The sequence below is a fragment of the Heloderma suspectum genome, chromosome 3 (genome assembly GCF_057233095.1).
Source record: "Heloderma suspectum isolate Gila_16-S chromosome 3, 16-S_ref, whole genome shotgun sequence".
Lineage (NCBI taxonomy): Eukaryota > Metazoa > Chordata > Lepidosauria > Squamata > Helodermatidae > Heloderma > Heloderma suspectum.
Window position 1 is genome coordinate 98,541,879 of NC_139460.1, and position 22,920 is coordinate 98,564,798.

Sequence of the window (22,920 nt, forward strand, 5' to 3'; positions counted from 1 at the left end):
AATGTAATGCATACATAATAAACTCAAAGTGTGTGTGGTGTCTTGCTTTTTTAAGTTATGCGCACCGGGGGGTGGTGGCGGCGGCGCGGTGAATGGCTTTTGAAGACAGGCTTGATGAGGGAAGCGGCAACTTAGCATTCCAGAATGAGCCCTCGATGGGCCGCTTTAGCCCGCCGCCAGTCCTCGGGCGATTGGCTGCCTTTCCTCCGTTCCTTTTGGGTTTGTCCCGGACCTCCGCAGCCCTTGCCAGGCGTTCCTGCCGAACGGGAGGGGGAGGAGGGGAAAGAACCAAGGGGGCAGCACTACGCAGGGAAGAGAGGGCTTGAGAAGCGAGAGGTCGCAGAGGGGAGGCGGTTCCCCAGGAAACGTGAGTTTAGGGACACGCACGGCCCCATCCACCCCCGCGGCGTCCGTTCCCCCGGGCAAGAGGAGCCCGCCCCGGGGTAAAGCGGCGTCGAGCTTTCAAGTGCACGAAGGAGCCCACGGGGATCTCTCTCCGGGCAGCTCGCCAGAAAGGCTGCAGCGAGCAGCGGCCGACCGCGCTCCCTCCCCGCGCTTCTCTCGCCCTGCGGAGCGGGACTTCATGCTAATCCAGAATGCGCGGCTGCCGGGGCAAGGCCGGACGGCCGGGGCGGGCGTGGGGGACGGGAAGGAGCCGGCGTTCTTCTGGCCGCCGCCCCAGAGCAGGGCCGCCGCCGGGGGTAGCCGAAGCCTTCCCGCCCTCTTTCCCCGGAGGAAGCCCTGGAGTGACGTGCGCGGCTCGACGCCCCCCCGCCCCGCGTGCCGCTCCTCCCGCCCCTTCCCCAGACGGGGAGGGGAGGTGGGAGGAGTGAGGCGCTGGGCAGAGCCGGGCTGCGCGCTCCGAGAGGTGGCGGCTGGAGGGAGCTGCTGCCGCCGCCGCCGCCGCCGCCGCCCCTGCCGCCGCCCCTGCCCCGATCGGCCGGGACTGGAGGGGCAGGCGCGGTCTCCGTCCGCCCGGCTCCGGCGGGACTCGTAGCCGAGGGGCGCCGGGCTCGCGGAGGCGGCGGCCGGTCGTCGCCCGCGCTCGCCCATGGCTTCTGCCGGCAGCGGCATGGAGGAGGTGCGCGTCTCGGTGCTGACCCCGCTCAAGCTGGTGGGGCTGGTGTGCATCTTCCTGGCGCTGTGTCTGGACCTGGGCGCCGTGCTGAGCCCGGCCTGGGTGACGGCCGACCACCAGTCGTACCTGTCCCTCTGGGAGTCCTGCAGCAAACTCGGCAACCCGGAGACCTGGCGCTGCAAAACTACCCTGAACAGCGGTGAGCGAGGCGACCTTCCCTGCCCGCGCCCGACCTGCCTCCCCGCTCCTCTCCGACCCCACCCATTGCAGCAGCGCCCCCGAACATCCGCTGGCAGGCTGGCCGCCCCCCGCCCCTTCGCCCGCTCTCAGCGTCTTGCCACCTCCCCCCGCACTCACCTCGCCCCGCTCAGGTCAGCAGCTCCCCTGCACCCCTACACGCGCTGCGCCCCGGCCCCTCTCGCGCCCCCTTTCCTCCCAAGGGCCCGTGGACAAACAGCCTCTTCTGAGGCGCAACACTCGCGCTTCCGTGACGAGCGATCGTTCGCCCACCCGCGCGTGGCCGCGGTCTCTCGCCCCCTCGCAGCGAGCACTCGGCTCGCCCTCGCCCAGCACCGAGCCCTCGGCGTTGCACCCGCGGGCGGGCGGGGCGACTTACCTGCGCTGGACCTCCTGCCCGCCGGGATCCAGCCTAACCCGCCCAGCCATCCGTTACCACTTTTGTATCGCACCCGACTTCGCACCACAGCACGCCCTTCTCTCTGCACCCGAACTGGAACCTTTTTAAGCGAGCCAGTTTTCCAGTCCGTTATTCCCCCATCACCCTTTCCAGTGCCCATCGCATCCCAGAGCCTCATCAGTAGTCTTTAGTAGTACCAGAATCCTTCTTTAATTATTACTAATCCATCTTGCGTGTGCCCCGTGCAAACCCCATCAGCTCCAGACCGTCCTAGTCTGCCATTCTGCATTCCAGTCCCCTGCCTTTCCCTTCTGCTGAATTTCATGCTATATGTCTGCCTGCTTATTTCCCCAGCTGTCCCTCCCCGTCTTTGTACACCCCCCAGGTAGGCAGGAAAGGAATTTGTTTAAATCATGCTTCTCAGTCTCGTTTATGCACACTATTACATACTTTCTGTGTCTTGGAAACCAGAATATAGCAAAGATGGGAAAACGGGATTAGTTCTTGCAAAGTATTTGCATCTGGTGATTGCTTGATTTTTTGAATTTGCATATTTACTTTGTGAATGAGCTTGAATCCTGCCTGTTTAGGTGTGGAACTGGTTCAGGGAATATCTGGATATAATTTTCAGTTCATGGTCAGTATTCATGGCCTGTATCCAGTTGACAGTCCCCAAGCTGCTGCTGACAGAAAAAGTGGGGCTTTCGGCTCCTTGAATCTGTAGCCAACACAAGAAGGAACATTCTTATTTCACAGTATTCTTCCAACACCTTCTCAATTCTGTTATCCCGACACTCTCCACTACTGTCCCTGATGAGAATTTTCCTTAGACAGCATATACAGTTTTCTCTGCTATGCCTCTTTCTGCTGTTTGTCACATACCTCGTTGGCTTTATTGGTATTTCTCCTGTAGCATTTTGTCTTCAGTTCATGAATGAGAAAAATAATAACTCCCTTGCCCCCAAATTTAAATTTGCCTCTTGAAATGGGCAAGATGATTGCAAAATTAACTCCCACCCACCAATGAGTGATTGGTTTAGTCTGCAAAATTGCCTTTTTTGTGAGTTATTTTTTTTAAAAAAATTCCACTATGTGCAACAACTTCTATAGTCTCCTTTAGAAACATTTAAAAGTTAAACTATACTGCTCACTTGCTAAGCCTTAAATCAGCTTTTGAATCAGCTTTTGTATTACCCTTGGAACCCCCCCCCCTTCTTTTTGTTTTTTGTGTTTTAGAAAAATTATGCGAGGAAAGATTGGCTTTCTATTGGTTTGACTACCTATTGTACAGTGTGAGTGTGTGTTGCTTCTTGCCCTTGCTTCTTTGAAAATCCTTTTCATTATTCTTGGAGATATTTTGCTTCAAAACTACAGCAGAGACCTCCTTTCTTCTGTACTTGTTATCACTCCATCAAGTATCACTTGGTTTTTAGTGAGGTGTGCTTTCAGTTATGTCATTAAGAATGAATCTTTTTTCCCCCTTTTTTAAAGAATTGCTTCTTTGTGCAGTTACCAGGGAGTCTAAACAAACTTTGTTGGAGAGCTTTATTTCTCCACCCCCCCAAACACACAGTTTATGTAGGAATGTCAGCTTTGACGTTTCCTTAGCAACAGGGATCCTTTGCCCCCTTTCTCAGTCTCCTAAAATAATATCCCCCTGATTGCATCTTTCAGATGGATTGGGTGGGGATTGGGGGTGGGTGGCCAGCTGAGTTTCAGTTCTACCCCCCTTTTTTGTTTTCACTTTATGTCCATACCTTCAAAAGTATGTGGGAATTAGGAAAGGCTAAATAGTCAGTAGAGCAGCATTAGAAGATTACTAAGCACTCTGTAATTGCTTCTGGCAGTCATTTCCCTTTCCATTTTTTTTTTTTTAAGAATTGAAGAAGAGGGGTATGGCTTGGATATAAATCATAGTCTGGTCATTGCACTTTCAAATGATAAATAAATGGAGAGAACAGATATTTGTTGCTGTGTCTTCCTGAATGCTAGTTCAGGAAATTTCAAGACTCTTCAGTTCTATTAAGCCACAGAGTGAGGTATGCTCATTTTTGCTAAAAGATAAGGTCCCAGGTTTTACAAGCTGCCAGAAATGAATGCTGAAGCTATTTGAACAAGACCTTTCCTTTCATTGTGTTTTGGATGAGAGTCAGGCTTTGAAAGCTCTCCTGAAATAGGAAAATCTTCACTGTTTATACATACGCAGGCATTATTATACACATATGCTCATCCGATGACAGGAGCGAATCCTCTACATACATGATGCACTGGCAAAAGGTTCTTGTGTTTGGTGAGCAGTAGATTGCTCTGCCTTGATGGTAGTCCTTTGTTATTAAGAAACAACCTATCCTGTTTTCTACTCCATAAAACAGAATCTCCCTATTCTGTGTACCCCTTCTTTTCAGACAGATCTTATAAGGTATACAAGATCTGGATATGCTAGAAATAAGCAGAGAGTTTGTGGTGGGAAGACTTTTTAATTATGGTACCAGAGCCAAGAGCTCTGTAATTGGGGAAACGGAAAGAACCATAGGCACGAGCCATCTTTTCCCAGGGTCTTAAAACATTTGCTTCGTTGTCTCTTGAAGGAGACCACCTCAAGTGGCACTATCAAGGGCAGGCACACACTGGAGCCTGCTAAAGCATAGCCAAGGTTTAATTAAAAGCCTTTGTCTTAATTAGACTTTAGGCCCTGACTGCTCTCAGAGAGGGCAAACCCAGGTGTATTTGCAGCAAGGACTGTCCTCTGAGCATTTGTACCAAGTCAATTGTACCAGAAAATAGTCTCTTTGTCCAGTTTTGCTAATGGTCAGCATATCCCTTGTTAACTAAATAATGTGCTTTAGTCTTGTAGGTCTTTCTGTAATGCTAACTCAACATCAACATATTTCTGTTAATACTGGATTGTATCAAAATAGGAGAGAGGGTTGTGTATATATTTTAAATATTTCAGGAGAGACTCAGACACATTACATTTGTCAGATAATAAGCTTAACATGCAGTTGTTGTCACCCATCTGTACAAATCATTTGGTAAATAATTAAAGATATAAACGTGTTCTGATATGAATTTTAAAAGAAAAATAAATCAAAATATTTATGCTAAAAACCTGGACCCTTTTACTTGATATCTGTGAAGCTACATTGGAATAAACTGTGAAGGATCACAACTTGGAAAGCTGTTTTTGATGTAGATTAGGCCATTAACAGGCTAATCCTATACATGTTTACTCAGAAGTAAATCCTGTGGAGCTCAATGGCACTTACTCCCAGGAAAATGTGTAAAGGATTGCAGGCTCATTCTTACATCAGAATGATGTACATTTGCATGTATATTTTCTTATGACATTTACCATGTAAAGGGTATAGTCTGTTTGTATGGCATAGTTGCATAATGTTCTCAAGGCCCATACTGTGGAATCATAATGCTGTTGAATTATGTTTAGTATACTATATGAGAGTTCAACCGTACAAACTTTGTAGTATTGGCACAGTGAAATGGTACTTCGAGATGGGATCTTTCTGGAAAATGCATATTTTGGCTTAACGCTTACACATGTACTTATGTCTTATGGGAGATTCCTATGATGGGCTGAGTGATCAAAATAATATACATAGAAAAAAATTAATAAACATAAAGCTTTATAGGACATTATTAAAAAAATGTTCATGCAGCATTCAGATCCCTAGAAAATGTGTTACATATAACACTTGGAGACTTATGAGACCAAATACTCAAGTATTACTTACCTACCTGCCTGCATAAGTACATACCAATCTATCTGCTCTTTAAACATTGTATTAAAAATGTGAGTACAAACAAAACAAATAACTCTTCACTTACATAATGTATTTAGATGTTAGGAATTCAGAATTCAGCCTTCATGTATTGTTATTGTCTATGGTATTTATCTTTAAAACATCTCCTGGGGGGTTTTTTGGGGAGGGGGGCGCATGTGACACATGATGAAATTTAGCCTTACCTATCTATTGAACATATTAATTAGATCCCTGCCTTGTCTAGATAGTTATTAATCAATCTGTGTTTTTAACAGTCATAGTTCATCTGTATGCTCATTTTGCACAAAAACAGTTGTTCTAAAGCAAAACTGACAGCTCAAAAGCAGCTCCCTCCTGAGAATATGTAAATCATGGCTTTAACGGAGTTGATAGTGATGGATATTTGCAAATAGCTCAGCAAGACTGACTGTTTTTTTCCTGGCTTACTAGAAATGTCATAAACAGAGTAAGTGGTGTTTTATTAAGTTTGAAATGTAGTCACTAAGTAGGATGGGGAAAAAATAGCATAAAAAAGTTTTACAGACACAGTGTCTATATAAAAAGCAAGTCCATATCTCACTTTTGGACATTAGTAGATGGATTTTTAAAAGGCTTTCTTTCAAAGCTTTCCAGAACATACCCTCTTTTCTCAAAGGAGAAATTGTGATATATATGGGTAAAACCCTTGTAACACCCTTTCCTCGGTGATGGAGAGAAAGCCAGCCTATGCCCTTCTACGCCTTCAAGATGCTTGCTGCTCACGCTCTTCAATCTCGTGAGGGAAGCCTACATATGGCTTTTCTGATTTCTCTCTCTGCAGGTAAGGCAGTGTGTGTGAATAGCCCTGTCCTGCAGTCACACCACCAAGTAGATGGAATTTGAGAGAAGTTTGCTCAAGAAAGCAACCTCCCCTCCCCATGGTTCCAGTTCAGAGATCCTTATGTGCAGCAACGGACTGAATATTAGGCTCTCCCACACTAAGTATGTGGCCAGGGGAGATTATATGCAAAAATGTGAGTGCAGATCACTACAGTGTCAACGTTACCATGACAGAACGTTGTTTAGGGTTGTGTTGTGCACAGTCAGTTAAAGCCTGATAAGTTCAAAAGACACTTAAGGAAGATTTGCATATGGCAAGATAGGACTCCAAACCCTGCCCCTCTCAGCATATTCCACAACTTTCCAGTTCATTGTTAGGCAAGAAGAGTGCTTCTGCATGGCAAAGGTATGCTAGCATTGATATCAGGATCCTGTTCCTGTACTGGTGCTTGGCAACTCACATCACCAGCACTGTGTCAGAGTTTCACCATGTAGGGAACTTCCTAGCTAATAGGAATAGCACCAGTGGCTGTATTATCTCTGGTCAAAGAAGAAGAACCATAGTATCAGGTCTACTTGAAACCACTGAGTGTCTTGGGCTCCCCTAGGGAATCGAGAATTCTGTGGGTCGAGGAAGTTTGCCATTGGTCTTCAACACACTGTGCCAACATGAATTTTAGGGAAGACACAGAGCAACTTGTGCTGTGTTGATTATAACCCAGTGTAGGGGTAGGCAACCTGGTGCTGTCCATTTGATTTGGAATGCAACTCCCATCAGCCCCAGCCAGCATGGCCAGTGGTCAGGGATTATGGGTGTTGTAGTCCAGAACATCTGGAGGTCAAGGGTTGCCTACCCCTGACCTAGTGGACAGCTGTACATGATCATTTGGTCCAGTCCAGAAATGCATCAACACATGCAGACACACGAGGATGGGATGTCAGGGAGCAGCTTGTCAAGCTTTGCCATATCTTGCATTTCAATAACCATGGCTGTGCACAGAGTTCTTTGCTATGATAATGAGAGGTCACCCAAGTCAGGGAACACATTTTTGCAGGTGCCTATAATGAAAAGGTGTGCTGGTTGGCAGATAAGGCAGATGGGCTAGAAAAGACAAGGGAAGAGAGGACAGAGCAACAGAGCCTCATGTGATTTAGGGTCCCCTAGAAAAGAACACAAGGACCCCCCCCCCCACACACACACAAATAAAACCCTTATTGGCATCTGTTTCTGTTGGGAAACATCAGAGAAAGTACCTAGCTGTCTAGGTTATCTGGATTATAATAAGAGAAGGAAACACACCCATACTTCAACTTTTGGCCCAAAATACATACAGAAATATGAGGGCAAATGGGTTGTTTCCACCACAGTACACTTTACATTTTTGCAAAGCCTGGCTGAAGCCTGAACGTTTCATTGGGGTGGGGGGTACTCTACTTTGGGGATTTCAAAATGGCATGTATCTCTTTGCACCTGTTCTAGATTTTTCTAGGACGTTTGTGCTTAGACCATAACTGTATCACATAATTGACTATATATATATATATATATATATATATATATACACACACACACACACACACACACACACACACACATACAATAATGAAACAACGTCACCCTGTGTTTTTAAAGCGTGGAAGAAATCTTCAGTGAAGTCTATCCTAAACTACTTTATCTTGCTGTAACTGCTTTTGTGTATTGCTGCATTTAAAATTTTAATGCCCGCTACTCATTTAAATATGTTTTAATTGGGCTTCTGAAGTTTAAAGGATGCTTTTACTGCTAGTGATAATATAAGTAGTCTTAATATTTTATGAGGTTTATATTTAGAACCAAGTGGACTGTTACCTTGACTCATAGTCTGTTTGCCCGTTTCAAAAGATGATGCCCTAGGAGTCATACTCATGATCAGTGGGGGAGAGCCTCTGTAAGGTTGCATTATTTTATTCGATATTTCTTTTGTCAGTAATATAAGGAGTAGTAATTGTGGGATCACTGTCAAAACGAGAGACAGTAACAGGTGGCATTCCACATGAATTCCTTCACTGCACTGCTGTCAACAATTCATGAGCAAGTGTAATGGAGAAAAAGAGAATATACACAGCAAAGGCACAGCCTGGCCCACGATCGCACTTCTAAATTTCTCTGATTTGGGTGGGGGAGTTGGCCATGGGATTAACTCTCTTCTGTGGGAATCAGCCAGATTAAAAAGGGCTTACTGTTGGCTGGACCATTCTCCAAATCCGAAGTGCTGCAGAACTACCAGGAGCTGCAAATGATACGCAGGGTAAGAGAACAGTTTAAAATTACATCGAGAAATAAGAATGCTGCTTTGAACACAGAAGGGCAGGATTCACTCTCCCCACCTGTTGACAGTGAGCAAAAAGTGCTTCTGATCATGCACAGTGGGAAAGAGAACTTCTTCATCTGACAGCAGACCTTTGTGCCTCCTTTGGTGCCACTCCAGAGGGTGTCCCAACCTTGGGGCAGTGCTTTTGAGGGCCCATATGCACACATGGAGCCCATGCATGCACCGGATTGGATCCTTTAACAAAGGTGGATATAAAGTCAATGTGGTAGTGATTTATCATCATTTCCCAACTGTGGTCTCCTTTATGTATTATCTGCCCGAAGAGGGTTCCATGCATAGAAAGGGCAGCAGGGCTATACTGCTCGCCCAGCTCCCAATGCTGCATGGCTCCTCCCCCCCCCCCCCGCATCCATGCATTGCATATGGATGCCTCAGTAGGGGAAGCCTACCTATGTAGAAGTCTACATGCATAGCTTCACTGCTAAGGTGTCCGTGGAAGACGGGGCGGACAGCTCTAGGAGATCAGGAGCAGGGCTGGTGCTGCTGCCCCTTCTACTCCTTCAGCTGTCTTCATGGAGACAGAGTGTGAAGCGGGTTGAGTCTAGACTGTAGTATATATGTGTGTGTTTTCCTTGTGACACTGGGCTAGGGATGTCAGAGAAATCCATTTTGGGGGGTAAAGTTTGACGGGTTTTCCTAGGTTTGGCTCCCTGGGCTTTGTTCCAGTTCCCGCTGTGGCGCCTGAGTTAATCTGCAGTGAGTTGGGCAGTTTGCAGGTTTTCTGGGCATTCTGTGCATTTTTTGCAGGTTCTGCAATTTGCACACATTTCGGAGTAATTTGCACAAATTGCAGAACCCGCAGGGGGAAAATGCACAAAAAAAGTTCCTGTAGTTCGGAGAAAAGCCTGCAGCTCAGCTCACAAATGCAAATCGAGTTGTACATGCTGCAGAGCTCTGTCAAATAATAAAAGAACTAAATTTCCCAGAGATGGACATCCCTACACTGGCCCCAAATACACATTATTTTAAATTCATATCTAGCAGCTACATCTTTTTTTCATTTGTACTCTAGAGTAGGTGTGGGGAGGAGAGGCAATTTAGATCTTAAAAGCCTCCTACCCTCACACTAGGGTCCCAGTCTATGCCTACTCTAGAGTAAAAATAACAAAATACATAGCTGCTAGATACAGATTTAAAGTAACGCCCGTTTTGGTCCTCCTACATAAGAGAGAGAGAGAGAGAGAGAGAGAATATGTTGCATTGTTGCAAGCAAATATAATGGTCAAACTAGACATGATATGGGTGATCTGTCACCAGCATCCCTCTCTTAGAAAAGAAAGATGTTAAAAGCAGTCCTGATACCTGTATGATTTTTCTGACATGCCGCCCCCCTTCACCCAGCACCTTGGCCCCAGTTGCTTTTAACTTAAGCAAAGAAACAAATACTAGCTATCCAGTTCACCGATCTCCTGTATCATCTCATTTGGTCCTAAGCCACAGGATGTAAATGAATCTGTGCCTCAATACCTTAACTAGAGAATTGTGGCCACTTTAAATCACCACAGTTTTAAGAGAGATACAAATAATCTAGAGGGGCTTTAGAGAAAAACAACAAGGATTATGAAGCATTTGGGATGCAGCTGGCACATAAAGTTGCCAGAGGGCCAGGAAATCCCCCCTCCCCCTGCCCAACAACTGAACCCACCAGCCTGGCAGATTCTTGTGCCTTTCATAGCAGTTTGATTTGCAGCAATTAGCAGGTGAAGGTTTTCAGATCAAAACAGTTGTTAAATACAAAACAAAAGGGCCAATTCAGAAGCTGGCAGTCGTATATGCCATCTTTTGTTATCCGAAAGACTATTATAAAGAACAAATATAGCAATTGTTTGCTAGGGCTAGTGAGAAAAGAAGGCAAGCAATGGATTGAAGATGCCACACAAGCAAGTGTTGGTTCATTATGAATAAAGGGCATGATCCAGTCAAAGTTACATTCATTTTAAGACCTCCATTGATTTTACTGGGAGAGTTTAGTACCAAGAAACTCTTTCTGATTTAAATCAATACAGGTGCAAATCTATGCATATTTGGACAGAAAAAAGTCCTACAACGCCCAGCATCTCTCAACCAGCATAAACTATTCTTTCAGTTATGATGTCTGGCTACAATCTATACAAAATTAAGCCTTTCCCAGCTGGGAATGCTGGGAGTTGTAGGACTTTTTTTTTTGGTCTAAACATGCATAGTATTGCCCACTAAGCCTGGTAAAGGCTTGGCTTTGTTTAGATTGTATCCAAACATCCTAACTGAAAGAACAGTTTATATTGGAACAGGTTGGCTGGGAAAACAGAGTTTGCTTTCTCAGAATGTGACAAATTTGTTAAGGGAGCAATCCTACCGGGATCAGCAGCTGCCTCTGAACTTGGAGGCGACTGCATATTCAATTCAGGGCAGGAGAAGCGCGTAGGGGATCGTCATGTGCGCGCTTCAGCTGCCCTGCATTTGTTACTAGACAGCCGATTTCGGCTGTCTGCAGGAAGGCGGAGCGAGGGAAGCAGCTGCCAGATGACACATTGGATGTGTTGTACCAGCATTTCCACCTTCCCTGCCCTGGAACACCCTGTTTTTACCACTCTGTGCTTCTCTTCCGAGCGCGGAGCACTGGGCCGTTCTGAGCTGCCTGCGAGGGAGCGTGGGATTGGGGGAAGGTCAGTTCTTAGGGAACTAACCTTGGAGCGCGGGCTCTGAGGTTGGTTCCCGGAAACCCATGTATCCTATGGCCATCTAGCCACTGACTACCAGCCATAGGATTGCTCCTTAAGAGACTGTTTTGTTCTGGGGGTGGATAATGGCCATCTGTGGGAGGAACATGAAGTGAAGCTGCAGAACTACAATTAATGTTAAACACACAATTCATGAAGTGAAGCTGCAGAACTAGAATTAATGTTAAACACACAATTCATTAAGACTGCAGTCCTGTACTCACCTACCAGGTGAGTAAGTCCCCTTGAACTCAGTTGGACTTGTTTCTGAGTAGACATGTATAGGGTTGCTCTATAAATTAATATTTAGCACCATCAATGTGCATGCTGTTTTACAGAGTATGAGAGGACAGGCTTCTGTCCGAAGAGGCATATAGTCTAAAATGTATTTATAACTTTGTCTCATTATAATTCTCCTTTCCATACATCATTGTAAGGTTTCTTTGTTCTTCTGAATTGGGAATGAATACCCAGTAGGTACACACTAAATATATTGAATCTTTGAACACTATACTCAGTGTAGGGAATTCTTAAGTGCACATTGCACTTATTGTCCATATGATGAATTATAGACTACATAATTTCCTGTAATGCTTTGCTTATCTTGTACTTGGATAAGTGCTTGGGGGACTTGATTCATATGATGGCGGCTTTTTCATTAAACAAACGTTTAATTAAATATTTTATGTAAAATTATTCCCGCCGCCCAAAGAAGCAACTTGCCTGTTGATCACCCAAAGAAAGTCTGTTTTGCTTTTACATCTTACATTCAGTGGTGCTTAAAATAAGGAACATTTAATCTACAGAAAGGAAGGAAGGAAGGAAGGAAGGAAGGAAAGAAGGAAGAAAGAAAGAAAGAAAGAAAGAAAGAAAGAAAGAAAGAAAATTAGAGATGTAAAGCTTAATTGTTGACTGTAGCCACCCACTCAAGAGCAAGACTGGTAGAACTAAAGCTGCAAATTTATGCACATTTACTTGGAAATAAGCCCCATTGTACTCAGTGAGTACTCCTTTTGAGTAAACATGCAAAGTTTTGGACTGTAAATTTTATTTTGAGATCTAATTCAATTAACTACCACAACCCATTGCATTATTTCCAGGTGTCAAAGGATTTATGTATATGCACAAACAGAAATGGGTTAGCTGCTATAAGTCTGTGCACACTTTTCTTAACACACATAAGTGGCCCTCCAGTCCACCATCAATTCTGTATTACAGGAATCATAGCAGTCAGACTAGCAGATAAAGAGATCCCCACCCCGTACAGAAGTAGACAACACTGTCCTAGGATGAACAGGGCAGACCTTTCGTGGGCCCTAAAAATCAGGCTAGGGAAAGAGTTCCACAGCTAGGTGTGTGCTATCACATAAAATAGCCTCTCTCAACCTCCTAATCTCCAAAATCAAGACCAGCACTTCATATTAAGCCTAGGAACAAAGTGCAAGCCAATGAAGATCTTTTAATACTTGAATAATAAGGCCATGGTGGTAAATCCCAGTTAACAACCTGGCTATATTTGTGGGAAGAACTGGAAGGAAGACCAAGACACTTTAGTTGTTAAGCAGGCTATAACTTTATTGAAAGGGCATTATGCAAAATTGGGTCAATGCAAATAATGTTTCCATCAGGCAACTCCATCCTTATGCCCTATATTAAACTGGAGCATTGCAGTCTTGTCACACCATAGCAAGAGGCCATGATCAGTAGTTAATCATGACTAACTTAAGTCTGATTCATTTCAATGGGCCTACTCTAAGTAGGACTTTTGTTGGATTCTACCGTTAAATCTAACGGACTGCTCTCCAAATTGGGAGACAACTTGTGGGTTTTACCTAGCATAAATATTTTCATCTCATGATTACAGTGAATCCTTGAAGTTAAAACTCCCAGTTGAGTCTTGGAGGATCTCACTGCCTTAAAGCCATTTTAAGCCTGTCTGGGAACCTGACCTTCCCCCTCGGGTTGGAAATGTGCTTGTGCTCAAGGGTTGAATCAAAGAGTTGATCCCAGTTTCAATTTCAGTCTTGCTCTCAGCTCTCACTGTACCAAACCTCCACTGACCCAAGCAAGTAAAAAGCAAGGCAGTACACAGATGTTCGTAAGTTAGCACATAAAACTTGGCCCCAAATACACAAGTATTCCTGCAGTTCAGAAGTAAAATGGACATATTCCAAGACAGAGATTTTGTTTTTAATCTGGATTTTATTGTTAGCCACCTTGAGTTCCAGTTTTGGGTGAAATTTTGGGATATAAAATAAATAAAGACTGAGAGAGAGGACATGCATGTATACATGCAATCAGACCAGTTGGGTAAATGAAATCAATATAAGGAAGATAGTGGTAACATCCACCAGTTGCCAATATTCCTATTGGTGTATCTGCATGCCTCATCAACTTTTGCCAGTGCCTACTCCACATGTGCCTTGAAGGACAAATCAAAAGGACCAGAAAATCATGGGCTGATGACAGTATTTTTGGTAAATCATCATAATGGGCTGATGACAGTATTTTTGGTAAATCGTAAATGACAAGTAACAAAAGAGAAAGGAAAAAATTAGTTTTAGTCACAACTAGGGATGTCAGAGAATTCCACCACGGACTGAAATGGGATTGAATTCCCTTCAGTCTGTGCCATGGAATCCTCTGTGGAAAGGCACCACGAGGTCCTGCAGAGCCAGCATTCATGCGGCTTTTTTTTTTGTCATCCGCACAGAGTTGCAAAATTTTCGTAAATAAATAAGAAATGCAAGGTAGTATATTTCGATAATAAATCACCGCCTTGTTTGTGGGTGTTCTTTTTCAATTGAAATCCTCCGTCTCCGTTTACTTTCAGCCAAAATACTTCCTCCTTCTCGGGGCTTCCCAAAACAAGGTTGCCCTAGGTGTGCCTGAGTGATGCACTCTTTGTTTAAAGCAAGGCTGTTTGAAAGAAGTTCAAGTTATCTCAGAAGACCCTTGGGTGAATGGGTTTTTTTTTTTTTCCTGGATGGAGGGAAATCACACACACACACTAGAAGAATATTCTTTCTGAAGCAGTCACACTTGTGCTTTTTATTCAAACAAAGAGAAGGTTGCTGATCTTTCCCTTCATGCTGCATTTGTACAAGTGTGACTGCTTCAGAAAGAACTTTCCATTATACTGTCTCTTTTTCTTCAAGAGTTTCATATACCAGAAGTATGATGTAGTGGTTAGAGTCCAGCCCAAAGTCACACAGTGAGGTAACTAACAGGAGGTTTGCTAATGAGCTGGATGTGGATGTGGAAATACAAAGCTGAGCTGGGGGCAAGTGGGGTGCTGACATGCATGCGGAGTAAGTCGCATTGAACTCAATAAGACTTACTTCTGAGTAGACATTCACAGAGTTGGTTCTCCTCTCCATTTTAGCCTCACAATGTCACCAACAAGGCTGGATGTGGAAATAGAAAGCCTAGCAGGGGGAATAATACCTCGTGCAGGGCTCCAGGCCGGCATGGTCATTTTAAAAAAGTTTTTTCTTTCTTTCAAACAGCGTTGCTTTAAACAAAGAGTGCATCGCTCAGGCACACCTAGGGCAGCCTTGTTTTGGGAAGCCCCGAGGAGGAGGAGGAAGTGTTTTGGCTGAAAGTAATTACTACACGTCTCAAGGCAGGGGGAAAAATACGTAAATATCTATGAAAAATAGCCTTTCTTACGGAAGTTATACAGAATTACGGCTGTCGGTATGAATTTATCTTTGTAATTCTTGGAGTGGAAAAAAAGGAGAATTCTGGGGGCTTGCGAACGACGGTACGGAGCACTGGCCGCAAACTGCGGAAGTCAAGCGGCACGAAAGGTACACAATTCGTACATCCCTAGTCACAACACAGGCAAAAGCAAAACATCTCCTAATTCCAAACTGAACTATGGATGCTTGAAGAGTCATGTCAAGCTAAAACCACAAAGCTTTCTTCTGAGTTCCAAAACACAGAGTGCCACAGATGTGTCCCACAGTCACATATGAACAGCCACTGTGCCTGAATGAATAAGAAAATTCAACATAAAAAATAGAATGCAAATGTCAGAACATGGATATATTGATTATGAAAAGAAACCACACAAATGTGACTGTCCGAAGAAGTGAGATACTGAGCACAATCAACCCCCCTCCAAAATGTTGATGGCTGGAGTGGATTAGGACGATGTGTTAGTGCTCCTCTAGTTGTGGAGAGGAACACTTGGTGAAGAGGCTCCACCACAGCAGAACCCTCTGCTGTACCTGGGCAGGTGGGTAATGCTGCCGCCAATTCTTTCACCAGTAGTTGCGAATGGAACAGCCCCAAACGGGATGTACTGTGGTTGGGGTGGGTGCAGGGAAAAGCCAGATTTGAATCCAGTGGATCCAAAGATACCCCATTCCCCCAGATGGCCAAATCTAGATCTATCACCTCTGGCAGACCTGGAACTGTCATAGCTAAATCCCATCTCCTTCTCTCAATGGTTGAAAATTCGAAGTACACAGATCCAGTAGGATGAAAAGTGCAGCAAAACTGCTCCCACAGCCTTCTGTCCTGGCCAGCATGAGCCAGCAGAGCTGGGGATAAAGTGGTAGATCAGTGACTTCACTTCCCCAGCCCCGTTTAGGATTGCTCTGTAATATATAATCTGTAAAGACTAAAAATCCAGTGCCCAGTACCCATGGAATGAATACCCATGGCTGTTGCAGTGGTGGCAGAGAGAGAACAAAATATTTCATGCTGATAAGAATCCATAACAGCATGGTGGAAAAAAAAATCTACACTGGAAAAAGGTAAGAGGAGAAGAATTCATAGAATCATAGAATAGAAGGGTTGGAAGGGGCCTACAAGGCCATCGAGTCCAACCCCCTGCTCACTGCAGGAATAATTCAGGTGCCTAAGGCATTACTAAAAGGCATAGCCAGATGATAAGCCAAAGGAGCTGGAAGTGGAAGATACAGAAGGCAGCAAACCATGCTGGTCAGTCTTACAAAAATGAATCCAGAGCTGTAAAGCCTGTGGGAAAAAGTGAACATCAGAGACAGAGGAATAAATTGAATGAATTTGGAAGTAATTCACTAATTTGCATAGCACTGAAAGGCAATCAGAACGGCAGCTCTGAACCATAACATTTATGGTGCAAAGCCAAATGGTGTTTTTTTTCTTTAGAACCTGAAGGACAAAGCAAAGTGGGTGGTAAAAACAGATCACCTGGAATCAGCAGAAGAGACACATTCCATGGTCCAAGCATCCAACACCGTTTTCCCCAGATCAAGACTTGGGTCAAAGATGCCATGACATTCAGAATACATGCAGAAAGCCGATCGAAGATGGTACTAGAACAGAGTCCAGGATAAAAAAAACCTATATGAAAAAAAAAATAATAAAATGCAAAAAAAGGTGAAACCATTATGAAAATATCCAAAATGTGACATTGCACTAGGAGCGATGGTCCAGTGCATGGGGAGCCTCCCTTGTAATTTTTAAGATTCAAAAGGTGAAATGGCTTTGGGTCGTGGGACCTTCTAGTCCAGAGGTGGAGAACCCCAGTCCCAGGGCCAAATCTAGTGCTCTGGGTTTCCCCGCATGGCCACACCCCTTTCCCATGGCCTGACCACATTTCCCTCAACCACGAATCATTTGGTGGTTTCCTGGCTTTTGTGCAGTCCCCCACTCTAAAAGGTTGAAATGTCTTTCTGAAGGCTTGGTTATTGGCAGTAAGAGCTTTAAGCTGTTTAATATGCTGGTATTATTTGGAATTGTTGGGGGTGTTTCTGAGTGCAGGGAGTGGGATAGCAGTTCAGATTCTGAAGGAGAACCATCAGACATAGGGGAAGTGTTTTCCTAGGCTAGTCCAGATATGAGTAGGCCTGCTTCTCGGGTTAGAAATGTCCAGATGGCTGAGCTTGAGGGTCCCTCCTCACCCCGCCCCCCGTGAGAGGCAGCGAACTGGATGATGACCTAATAGATGCCAGTTGCAGGTGCAGAGCAAAGAGAGAAAAGGCAGGGGCAGAACTTAGGCGGTCCACTGGATTGGCCTTGCGTGAAAAGCTGCACTTAGAGGCCTCACAACAAGAGAGGGACCTCCCCCTCCTTCAGTTAGGCTAGTGAGACCACCTCCCTCTTCAAACGGCAGGCAACTCTCTAAATTCCATTTGAATTCCCTGAAGGCATTCCTTGTAGACGGAGAGTCTCTGAGAATTTGCATCTGTATGACCCTGTGAAGTAATGGATTAAAACCTGTAGACTGAAGCCTCTTGTCTGTATGTTTGGGCTGTATGTTTGGGCGTAAAGTGAAGTGGGGGCTAAGGGAATCCTGACAGGAATTCCCCCTCACACCTTTGCCTTTAGCTCCACCTACCATGGAATGTGGCCTCCCTAAACCTCTGAAATTAAATATGGCTCTTGGACTGAACGAGGTTCCCCACCCCTGCTCTAGCCTGTTGGGCCATGGTATGCAAGGAGGGTATATCTCTGCATTGTTTCTGCCACTTAGACCATGACTTGGCAAAAAATAAAATGCCAGAGTGGCTTACTTTGATTGTGTGAACCAGCGTAATGTCTATTGGACCTTGACTATGGAATTAAGGGAGTCAAACCTGAACCAAAACCCAGAATGAATCTTCCTTTTTTTCCTGAGCTGGAAGAGAACCTGAACCATTATCTGAAAGTCTCTATTGAACAGAACCGGATCAGAACCAGAGGGAAAATTCAGTTTACTGGTTCAGAGTAAAGGGTCAGCCAAACAAGATCCCTGATAAAGTATACTCACTCACTCTACCAGAAACAGAATCATAATGAACACATAAAATGAAACCCATATCTGGGAGAATTTCTCTCTCTTTGGGGTTTGTATGTGCCTTTATACTCTGCTTTCTTTAAGAGATTAGATGAGGACTGGAGGCCTGCTTCTTCTCTCTGACAAGGGTTTGGTCAACATACAACTTACACCATGGAAGGGATAAACATACAACACATATACTGAGTAATACGTCAATACAAGACTGGCAGCAAAGGACAAATGTACTTTACATGGACTTTACATCAAATGGTTTTTACCTGAGAGCAATATGTATGTATGTATGTATATGTAAGATGAAGTAGGAATAAGAATTATTAAATAAGAGTTAATCCATGAACACAAAACAAAGCTAAACTGGTTAATTTCCAAAGATGTATTTATTTCATTTCATTTCTATTCCCCTCAATAGCCAAAGCTCTGTCTGACAGGCTCTAAAACAAATGTCTGCTGCAGGTTTTTCTTTGCACAAGTGAAATGAGTGAGAGGAAAGTCTGGAGGCCAGGCTTGTACATAAGGAGAAAACATACAGTAGAATGAGCATGAATTCAACACACAAACCAAGATAAAAGTAGTGAGGGAAAATACGTGTGTGTGTGTGTGTACGTACATGGTGGGGGGAGAAGCATGGTACATAAGCGGGAAAACCCTTGAAAATCTTTGAGATGCTGAAAGGTAAAATCCCTCAGCAAGGCAAGGAAGGTTGTGTGTGTGTGTGTGCGTGTGTAAAAAAAGAGAAGTAATTAGCATTCTGCCAAAATATCAATTTCTTTGATTCCTATGCATGCTTAGATGGGAAAAAGTCCTACAACTCCTAGCATTCCCAGTAGCTGGCTGGGGAATGCTAGGAATTGTAGGACTTCTTTTCCATTTAACATGCATAGGACTGAGCCTGAAATCAAGAAATCATAGAATCATAGAATAGTAGGGTTGGAAGGGTCCTATAAGACCATCAAGTCCAACCCCCTGCTCAGTCCAGGAATCCAAGTCAAAGCATCCCTGACAGGTGGCTGTCCAGCCTCATCTTGAATGCCTCCAGTGTGGGAGAGCCCACCACCTCCCTAGGCAACTGATTCCATTGTCGTATTGCTCTAACAGTCAGGAAGTTTTTCCTGCTGTTCAGCCGGAATCTGGCTTCCTGTAACTTGAACCCATTATTCCGTGTCCTGCACTGTGGGATGATCGAGAAGAGATCCTGGCCTTCCTCTCTGTGACCACCTTGCAAGTACTCGAAGAGCGCTATCATATCTCCCCTCAGTCTTCTCTTCTCAAGGCTAAACATGCCCAGTTCTTTCAGTCCCTCCTCATAGGGCTTTGTTTCCAGTCCCCTGATGCTACTGTAGTATTGTAGGAGAATGCCTCCTCTGCCTAACCAGATAAAATGGCTTAGATTTTAGGGTGTTAACATAGTCTTGTTGTATTTCTTCTGGTATATTAATGTGGTTTGATTCCAACCTTCGCTTAATTGCAGGAGTGCCCAGCTATTTCTAAGCTGTGGTCCAAGGAATCATTTGGCAGAGGGTAGCAGCAGGGGGACAAACAGGTACAAAAACAGGCATAGGATTTCTGAGAACGTGGGAATCCTGGTGTGTGAATGACTGCAGAAGTGCACTGAGGGGGTGAGAAACTTCACATGATATTGAAAATCTCATAATACTCTGACACAGAAGTGGATTGAAAGTAGAATACTTTGCTTAGATTAAACCAATTTGTGGAAGTTCTGGACAACATGACGTTCCTAGAATAGCCTCTTTGTTTGCTCTCTGGTAGTGTAATCATGAAAAATAGGGCATCACCATGGAGGGAACACAGACTGTTCTCGACACCAGCATCATCTTGAGTACTCTTTTATCCTCCTGATGAATGAGAGAATGGTCAACAGTGGTGGTGGCATTAGGTGCATGCAAGGCCGGCCCTACCATTAGGCAGAGTGAGGCAGATGTCTCAGAGCCAAACTACACCTTACGCTAAGTGCATAGTATACATAGCTCAGGCTTACCCATTGGCATAAATGGAGGCTTTTTCTCTTTCGTTAAACCCCTGTGGTGGCGGATGGTGGATTTCAGGAAGCAAGTGGTGGTGGTAGGGTGGGGAGGTTTAATCCTCCTTTCCCAGAGCATGGTGGTCCTGATCTGAATTGGAGTCATGCATGCTTACACTAGAGTAAATAAAAAGACAACCTTGATTCCACACTATGCAATTAGCTTAATTTGTCATCTGGCTCTAAGGCAGTTGCTTTTGGGCATCATGAAAGGGCAGCAAATTGTTGTTTAATTTATTACTCCTAGTGAGAGGTGCATGTGTAATTCTCTGCCACAAGTGCCAGACTAACTTGACTAGCCTTGGGTAGTCTGCACCTTTTATTTATTTATTTATTAAATTTATTAATCGCCCATCTGACTGGTCACCCAGCCACTCTGGGCGATGTACAACCCACCATAAAACAATTTAAAACAATAAAATTTTACCATAATTTTTTTTTTTTAAATACCCTAACCCACCCCAAATGCCTGCCTGAACAACCACGTTTTTAATGCACGACGGAAGCTCATTAAAGAGGGGGCATGACGGAGTTCCCTAGGGAGGGAGTTCCACAGAGTGGGGGCCACCACAGAGAAGGCCCTCTCCCTCGTCCCCACCAGTCTAGCTGTCCTGGCTGATGGGACAGAGAGAAGGCCATCCGAGGCTGATCTTGTTAAGCGGCCTGTCTGGTGTTGCTGGAGGCGCTCCTTAAGATAGGCTGGGCCGGAACCATATAGGGTTTTAAAGGTCAAAACCAACACCTTGAATTTGGCCCGGAAAACAACTGGTAACCAGTGCAACTCCTTCAGCACTGGAGTGATGTGATCTCGCCGGCGGCTGCCTTTAATCACCTTGACTTGCAGGAGGTTCCTCTGCCTCAGGAACTAAAATACCTTAGGCTGGCCCTGGATACATGCAGTGCATGGAAATCCCATGAGCCTTTGCAAGCATCAGCATAATGCCCCGCATTTCATTTGAAGCAGTCTTTGACATTATGCTGTTCTTTGATTGAAATGTTGAAATTCAGGCTCTGAAGATGGGAGATATGATTATAAATCTGTGTAGGATGTCACACAGGAGGATTGTGGGCAGTGTTAAAGTATTACACGATAAAATCTGGAAGCCTCTTAGTGAGGGAGAGAATGTACCACAGTAGTTTCTGTGTCCTTCCTTTTTCAGGCTATCATGGCTATATTCTTGGCTAGAAACTGGTCACAAAACTAGTCAGTTGCTCAGTGTTAGTGTATTTTAAATACACCCACTTAATTGGGATTAGTTGAAATATACAAGAAAAATGGAAATATAGAAGATCGATAAAAAATAGTTCTAAAACCTATACTTTGATCCAGAATTGAGGTAGCAATGTTCTTTTAAATTGTAGAGGCATGTAGAATCTAGTGTGATGGAAAGTCTAGCAGGTAATGTAATAACTGCTATGGTCAGAAATGTGTTGCATATGAAGGTGAGTAGATCATGTTAGAATCGGGCTCTGACTGAATTGTAAAGCAAATAAAAACTGTGTAAGTCACAAGTTTTTTCCAGAATCAAATCACTGAATGTCTTTATTCACACACCTGTATGTGAGGTAGAAAAGTCACTAACAGAGCTATCCTATATATGAAGTTCAGTCAATCTTATTCTTCGGTAAGTGGGTATAGAATTGCAGCCTAAATACCGTACTCCAGTATAGTGGTCTTACTATATTCTGGTGCTTTTGCTAAAACATTTCACTGTAAAAACACTGAGAGTAAAAACTATCTCATAGAAACCCCTTTATGTGTAATCCTAAAGTCACATGGCTCTCCATCTGGGAAGAGGAAGTCAATTTGCCTAGAGATTTTTGTGCCACTGCTCAGACATCCACATTCAATGTGTGGACATCAGGGGCCCCTTCAAGCTATTAATGCATGAAGGGGTCTGGTGTCTTATACACATCAGGAGTGGTCATCTGTATTGGCTGTTTATATTCACACATAACAAAAGTCAGTGGTTTCCATCTGCTACATGGCACAAACCCAGATTTATTTATTTCTCTCAAGGGGATTATTTTCATATATGTTTAGACAATGGTCAATGCCTTTGAAAATTGTTTGGAAGCTTCAGTTTGTACAAAATACAGTGGTTAGTGTGCTGACTGGGACTGGGTGAATGGCAGGTATCTTGCCAATGCAAACAACTGCATTGTCTCCCAGTCCATTTCCAGACACCATTCAAATTTTCTGGTGGTATGTTCTGTTTCATTCACACAGAGGGCCTAGCTTTGTTAGGCACTATGAGGTCTGGTTCCTCCTGAAGGATTGGGGGCAATTTCGGTTCACACAAGAACCAGGTTTCCCAGAGAGACAGGAATAGAGCAGCACCACAGAGAGCTCTGAGCGATGCCCAGGGCTGGAAGCTGGAAAGGGTTGCCTGTATGTTGCAACAAGCAGTAGATTGTGACTCAGCCTTACATATGGCTTCAGCTTCCTTTTGGCTGGTTAGTCCTGCCTCTCTGCTGACTGAGGCTTCTTCCCTTAAAGGTGCCTGGTCTGTTTCAGGAGACTTGGGCTGCGACAACACAAAAGTGGCTGCGGCCTGGAGGCGTCTTCACGGCTAGAGTTCTTAGAATCCAAGGACGGCAGTGTGATCTCCTCTGGACACAGGGGAGCTGGTTCCTGCGGCCTTCCTGGAGAGCCGAGTCCTAAGGAGGTGGGAACCTCATGATGCCCTGTTGTAACTGAGCCCTCTCCCTGATTCATTAAC

The 22,920-nt window shown here is 44.5% G+C and overlaps 1 protein-coding gene across 2 annotated transcripts in view; it reads left to right on the forward strand.

The window, feature by feature from the left end:
• Positions 1-843: 843 nt before the first annotated feature.
• TMEM47 (transmembrane protein 47) overlaps positions 844-22,920 on the forward strand; it is a 46,884-nt gene continuing 24,807 nt past the window's right edge. For both annotated transcript variants that reach the window (XM_084843966.1, XM_084843967.1), the window contains exon 1: positions 844-1,277. In XM_084843966.1, the coding sequence (XP_084700092.1) occupies positions 1,052-1,277 (226 nt within the window). In that variant the 5' untranslated portion in view covers positions 844-1,051. The remainder of the gene's footprint in view (positions 1,278-22,920) is intronic.